This window comes from Mixophyes fleayi, chromosome 9 (genome assembly GCF_038048845.1).
Source record: "Mixophyes fleayi isolate aMixFle1 chromosome 9, aMixFle1.hap1, whole genome shotgun sequence".
Taxonomy (NCBI): Eukaryota; Metazoa; Chordata; class Amphibia; order Anura; family Limnodynastidae; genus Mixophyes; species Mixophyes fleayi.
Genome location: NC_134410.1, coordinates 113321963 through 113329227, shown reverse-complemented (window position 1 = coordinate 113329227; position 7265 = coordinate 113321963). Strand labels below are relative to the sequence as shown.

The window sequence follows — 7265 nt, the reverse complement described above, 5'->3', positions numbered from 1 at the left end:
AGCAGTGGATCTAATAAAGATTATACAGGTTGCTGAGCTCTGGATAAATGAATGTCACCCTTATGGGTAGGGCATACTTGCCAACTCTCCCAGAATGTCAGGGAGACTCCCTGAAATAGGGGTGATCTACCTCACTCCCTGAAGAGTTTGGCATTCTCCCTGATGCTGAGCCAGTACAAGATGTGGTTGACTTCATCATCTGTGGCATGAAGACACAGTTCAGAAATTGTGTTCTATGTCCATTTTCTGGGAGACCAAGATCTAATCAAAGACTGACAGGTAAGACAACATGACTTCAGTAATGGAGACAGAAATGTAAAAGACACTTCAGTCTCTAGAGATTCATTAGCTGCTTTTCTTTAACGCATAGTTGCCTACTCTCCCGGAATGTCCGGGAGACTCCCGCATTTCTGAGAGACCTCCCGGGAAAGCAGGGCAACCTCCCGGTTCTCGTCCCCGCAATAGATAAGTGGCACAAATATTGCGTCATCTTAGCCCCATCCCCTGCTGTAATTGGACAAAATTGTGACAATCATTTATGGGGTGGGGCCAAAATGATGCGATTAGTCAAGCCCCGCCCCCGCATGCCCACCTCCCCCAGGATCTCCCTGAAGCCAACGAGGAAAAGTTGGCAAGTATGGGGTAGAGTTTATTTGAGTCCGGCCTGGACATGGGAACCCATAGTTCTGCCTGTTTGGAGGGGAGGTGGTATAAAAACAATGGTTGGAGTTCTTCTTTAATAACAGTCTGGCTTACAGCGAAACAAGCAGAGCCATGCAAATGAGTATTTTCGACTGATAACGTTTGTTACACCTGTTAAAGATTATTGTTGGCTCCCTTATTTAAATGGAAGCAATTTTCCGTGTTGCACTACAGTTGCATCAAGCTGTAAGTTTATGGCCAGTCGAAAAAACTGTGGATGACTACATTGTGTAGGAATGTGTCTAAAATTAGTGTGATTTTTTTTTCTTCTTCACAGTAATGTGATCCTGACACACTGAGGGTGGTAAAGGTATTAATAAACCAACTATTTGTAGCTTAGCTAACGGTAACTGACAACAAGGATATTATTGTTTCCTATTTAAAATATACATATTGCATATGATTTTAACTCTAATTGGAAGTTATAGCTATAGTGTGTCAGCTACACTTGGGGGTAAATGTATCAAGCTGCAAGTTTCTGGTGGGTTTGAAAAGTGGAGATGTTGCCTATAGCAACCAATCAGATTCTAGTTATCATTTATTTAGTACATTTTATAAAAATGACAGCTGGAATCTGATTGGTTGCTATAGGCAACATCTCCACTTTTAAAATCCGGCAAAAACTTGCATCTTGATACATTTACGCACTAGTGTGCAAGTTTCAGCCCTCAGGTAAATTTAGAGAGAAGTGGATGTAATCTTGGCCACACACATGCTGCAATTGCTTTATAAAAATCAAATTTCTATACTAAACTCACATGAATACCATTTTGTGCGTGGTAGATAATCTATTGGAAAAGATGAACTTTGCAGAGATTTTGACCAAAGAAATCACTTTAAGTTGGAAATTCTTAGATTACTAAATAATTTTGTACTTTTGTGTGTATGTATGGGCAGTTGCATTCTGTATCTAATGTTTAGTATCTCATCTTATTCTAAATACTGGGAGCATTAGGTATTTAGGTCATACTTACCAACTTTTTGTAGTTGGTGTCCGGGAGCCTCATGGGGGAGGTGGGCGTGCAGGGGGCAGGGCCCAGAAATTGCGTCATTTTTGACACACCCCATGTGGCGTAATGACGCGCCATTTTACAGCGCGGGCGGGGCCAAATGCCGCGATTCCCGGAGAATCGCAACATTTTGGACCTAATTCTGCCTACTTCAGTAGGAAGTGGGCCATACTCTCCCGGGAGTCAGTGAGACACCTGAAATGCGGGAGTCTCCCGAACATTTCGGGAGAGTTGGCAAGTATGATTTTAGGTGCCTATGTATCCACAAGAGGGGAGTGGCATTTCGCCAACAAAGCATGACCACACCCTGAATGCTGCATGACCATGCCCAATTTATGTGGAGGCGCACACAGATTGTCCCATTATCCACCTGAACAATGTTGGGAGGTATATTTACTAAACTGCGGGTTTGAAAAAGTGGAGATGTTGCCTATAGCAACCAATCAGATTCTAGTTATCATTAATTTGGTACATTCTACAAAATGATAACTAGAATCTGATTGGTTGCTACAGGCAACATCTCCACTTTTCCAAACCCGCAGTTTAGTAAATATATCGCATGGTTTGCTGTGTCATACATATTTTCTATATCAAAACAAGTTCATACATCCAAATTGTTTTTTACAGGAATAAAAAAAGAAAAATATGCAGGGCCGTGACTAGGGCTGTGCGCAAGGGATGACTGCCCTGGGCGCAACGTTAAAGATGGCCACAATTTATCAATATTTTAGGTTCATTTGGTCAAAATTGAGGGCTAGAGGGGGCAGCAGTTTTCCTTCTCCCTGGGCTCTGAAAAAAAATAATATATATATTATATTTATTTATATATATATATATATATATATATATATATATATATATATTTATATATATATATATATATATATATATATATATATATATATATATATATCATTGTACACTTAGGCAACCTGTGGCTATCCAGCAGTGACTGGCATACTGCTGCAACTTGTAGTTCCACCACAGGTTACATATAATACACAACGTCCATCATAAACAACAGTATACTGCAAAACACACATAATAGTGTTTCAAATTAAAATAATTCCTGCGAATCTTTATCCACAATAACAACTGAGCGGATATTTGATCTATGGCCCCACATGTTCATTCACAAACTTCGGCTAAAAAACTACAGTTCCCATCATGCCCCACGTCACCTCCCAGCATGCCTTGCGGCTGACCGGCGTCTGTCTCCCCCTGGAAGCTGGAAACAATGGCGGCCCCCGGGTCATCACAGGCACCTATATCATTTGGGTTCAGCCGAACCTCCAGGCAGAAGCTGCTGGTGCCCGGGAATAAGGAGATCGGGGATGGGGAGAAGAAGGAGTATCTGCTGGGAGCAGAAGGGAAGGAGCTGCTCAGGTGAGCTGGGGTCCATTACCTCTGTATACAGCCACACAGCACTGCATGTCTTGGTTAGATGTGTATAACATACATTGATGGGGAGTAGGAAAGGGTGCATAGTATTACAATGCGTAGTAATAGAACTACATTCCAGCAGTGTAAAAATATATCCTCATCCAGTGTTGTGTAGTGTAGATTTTATCCTCTGCAACTAGTGTGTGATATATTTTGGTTTTAAATATTGTCACTAGCTAGCTTTTTCCATGTATGGTTAGTTATGCCATGATCAGTACCTCCCAACTGTCCCGAATTAAGCTGGGTACACACTACACTGTTTTCGTCCAATAATCGGCTCAAACAGCCGACATACGACCGCTCGTTCAAAAGTCGGGTCAGTGTGTGCAGTGGCAACGATGGTCGAAAGTCTGCCCAAATGGATGATTGTCGCCTCATTTGGTTGGTCGCACCGTTTAATATTTTCGTTCCAATCTCGTTTCCGCTGTGCAGTGTGTATAAACTTCCGACCGATCCACAACAGTGAGTACGAAATTACAGTCATTGTTCACGACAACATGGCTGTAAAAAGTCGCTAAAGGGACGTCCGCTCTTCCCTTTATCGTCCTAAACAAGGCTAGTGTGTATGCAGTCCATGGACCGAGCGATCGGACCATCGGTCGCATGTAAAATCGCTCGGCATAAAAAGTTGGTTGAAATTTCTGTAGTGTGTTAAGTGGGAAAGTTTGTGACGCAGTGAACAGCTTTGACTGGGCACAGCCTAGCACTGGACACCCCATTCAGATGTCCCAACATGACATGGTCACACCCCTGTACCGCATGGTCGTGCCACCTTTTTGTGTGCGCACGCATTGTCCCCATTACCCAACATCAAAAGTTGGGAGGTATGCGTGATGCTTGGTTATACAGACAACCGGCAATACATACCCTGGACCGGTTCCCACTAAAACAGGGTGACGCTGAGCGAGAGATCCCTCTGCTATAGAGGAAACCAGCCCCAGGCTTCACAGTCTGGGTTAGTTCCCACCATTAACAAGGAAACCCACAGTGTGCGGTTACCCTGTCATAGTGGAATCTAGTCTTGGGACAATTTGCCACCTTGGTGGTACCTGTTGTTATGATTATGGCCTAGTCAGAGAGTTAGTATATCAATGTAGCCCTGATCCCTCATAAAGATATGAGTTGTTTAACACGTGAAAACACTGTATGCCACTAAACAAGGAGTTATTGTTTTTAAAACATTGTTTTATTTAATCATGTTTACAAATGTAAAACATCCAAAATAACAATGTGATAATACAAGGAGTTATTGTATGGTAATATCTTTGTCTTGTCACTTAGCTTGGGTTGTTTATCCAGAGATGCCTGGGGTCATCTCTCCTGATGCGACATCTTTAATGATTTTGCCAATGCCTGAAAAAAAAAAAAAGAAGTTCCGATCAGCATGCCGATTCTTGTGTACACGCATTATTATTATTATTATTATTATTATTGTAGTACATACATAAAACAGGGACATACAAGGTAGACAAAATAAACGCAAACATGAAAACAAAGTGGTATGAAGGACCCTGCTCAATAGAGAGCTTACATTCTAAGTGGAAGAGGGCACAGCTGAAACAAGAGGAGCGAATGTGGCTCGGAGTAGAGATTGTGAGGGTGCATTAGTGTGCATAGTATTATCAGGGATAAGGTCACCTCTTAAAAAAAAAAAAAAAAAAAAGATGCATTTTTAAAGCACATCTAAATATTTGAAGGCTTTGGGAAAGTCTGTGCGTGGTAGGGAATTCCATAAGTGGGGAGCAGCACGGGAGAAGTCTTGTAGGCGGGAGTAAAAGGTGGTTACCAGAGACGAAACAAGACGCAGGTCGGAGGTAAATCTAAGAGGGAGGGATAGTATTTTGATATGAGATTTGAGCTGTATGCAGGGGTGTTGTTGAGGGCTTTGTATGTAGGGATGAGTAATTTGAATTTGATTCTGGGTGACAAGGGCCAGTGTAGGAATTTGCCAAGTGGTGCAGCAGATGTGGAGCAGTGAGAGAGGAAGATCAGTCTTGCAACAGCTTTTAGGATGGATTGAAGTGTGGACATTTGGGTGCCTTTAATGCCAGATAGCAGGAGGTTGCAATAGTCGAGATGGGAGATGATGAGAGAATGGATAAGAGTTTTGGCAGCATGTTGAGTAAGAATAGGGCGTATTCTGGCAGTGTTTTTAAGGTGGAGTCAACAGGACTGGGAGAGAGTCTGGATGTGAGGAATAAAGCAGAGGGTGGAGTCAAGTGTGACACCAAGGCACCGGGCTTGGGAGACTCAGGAAATTGTGGTGTTATTGACAGTGAGGGAGAATTGAGGGCTGGTGGTGACTCTGACTGGAGGGAAGATGTTTTGGACATGGTTGAACTTTAGGTAACTTTGGGAGGGAGAGAGGTCAGGGGGAATAGATATAAATTTCTGTGTCATCAGCGAATAGGTGGTGTTGGAGGCCGAATGAGCGAATTAGTAATTTTGGAACAATAATTGTTAATCGTTGGAGCGTACACACTAATGTGATATTGGGCTGAACGGTTGTTTATTGTGTGATTGGCCAGATAATCAGCTGAAAACCCTGTCGTGTGTACCCAGCCTTAGACCACCAGTCAGATATGGTTTATGGCTCAGCCACATATTCCTTAATGTATGGGAAATTCTTTCAGCTGGAATTGACCACATAAGTATAGGTATATATATGTCCGCTAGACACGTGTCCATCAACTTCAACCATTGTTACATTTTCTAGGCCAAGTTCATTAATAAAAAAGATTGAAAATTACAGAGCCGTATACTGATCACTGTGGTACACCTCTGGTCACTTTGACCCATTTATAACTACCTTTTGTTGTATATCTTTGTTTATCTCTTTACCCTAGACCTAGTATTCTCATCCTACGTTCCAGAGTGTTATGTAGAACAGTGACAAACACTTTTGAAAGATCCAAATAAGTCACATAAATTGTACTGTTAAGGTTCAGTTTTAAATTTGCCACATAGTGAAAACTAATCATATTTGAGAGGTATGAGCGGTTCTGTATGCAACTATGCTGACGCTATTGCAGAATTGTATAATTTCAAATAAAGTCATACTCAAGATCTAGGATTTCCTGGACCCAGTTTTGTACACTTTTTAAAATTGGTACCACATCTGCTTTTCGATTATCAGGAAGTTCATAAATTGAAGAAATGGTGGTGTCTCAGTCACTGAACTTAGTTCCTTTAGCACACATGGGTGAATGCCAGGTGCTTTAATTGTCCTATTTTTGTTTGGGCATAACTGCGCCTCTTCCTGTGCTAGGCAGGTTACATTTAATGGTGTGCATAAACTATTGCCGCACAACCTATTCCCTGGTACTTTTTTCCTCCTTCATGAATAATACTTTTTGTTTATCTTTTACAATTATTTTTCCTACGTTTTTATTTAGTGGCCAAATGTGTTTTGTTTTTGCTTTTGCTTTTTATGTACTTAAAAATACTTCCTGTGATTTTATTTGCAAGTTCTACAATTTGTTTCTCTGCTTCAATCTTTGCTAACTTGATTTCCTTTTTACATATCTGAGGCATTCATGATATTTACTTAATTCATTTTTAGTTCCTTGTTTAAACAATTTAAACCCCCTCCACCCTTATTACATCAAATCTTTTTTGTTTAACCAGTGTAGTTGCCACTTATTCCTAGCAATTTTGTTGCAATAGCTATCTATGTACTTGTGTGCTCTTATTTACAACATAGTACTTCTCTGTTTATAAGCTTCCTAGTTTCTTAGCGCTTTGCCCTTGTAAAATTCTACAATTTTGTAGATCCCTTGCAAAACATTTTATTGAAACTAGTCCAGTGTTACCATGTTGTGATCTCAATTCCCTAAATGCCCTCTCACCTGTGCATTAAATGATCTAAGCAGCTGTTTACGGGAGACAGCAACCCTCCCAGATTAATAGTGGAAGGTCCCCACTGCACAACTCATCATCACGATTTATTTATATAGTGTCACTAATTCCACAGCGCTGTACAGAGAACTCACTCACATCAGTCCCTGCGCCATTGGGGTTTACTGCCTAAATTCCCTAACACACACACACACACACACACTAGGGTCAATTTGATAGTAGCCAATTAACCTACCAGTATGTTTTTGGAGT

The 7265-nt window shown here is 41.2% G+C and overlaps 1 protein-coding gene across 1 annotated transcript in view; it reads left to right on the top strand.

Annotated features, from left to right (window-relative positions):
• Nucleotides 1–2899: 2899 nt before the first annotated feature.
• GPKOW (G-patch domain and KOW motifs) overlaps nucleotides 2900–7265 on the top strand; it is a 28832-nt gene continuing 24466 nt past the window's right edge. The window contains exon 1 of the mRNA XM_075184991.1: nucleotides 2900–3098. Coding sequence (XP_075041092.1) covers nucleotides 2950–3098 — 149 coding nt within the window. The 5' untranslated portion in view covers nucleotides 2900–2949. The remainder of the gene's footprint in view (nucleotides 3099–7265) is intronic.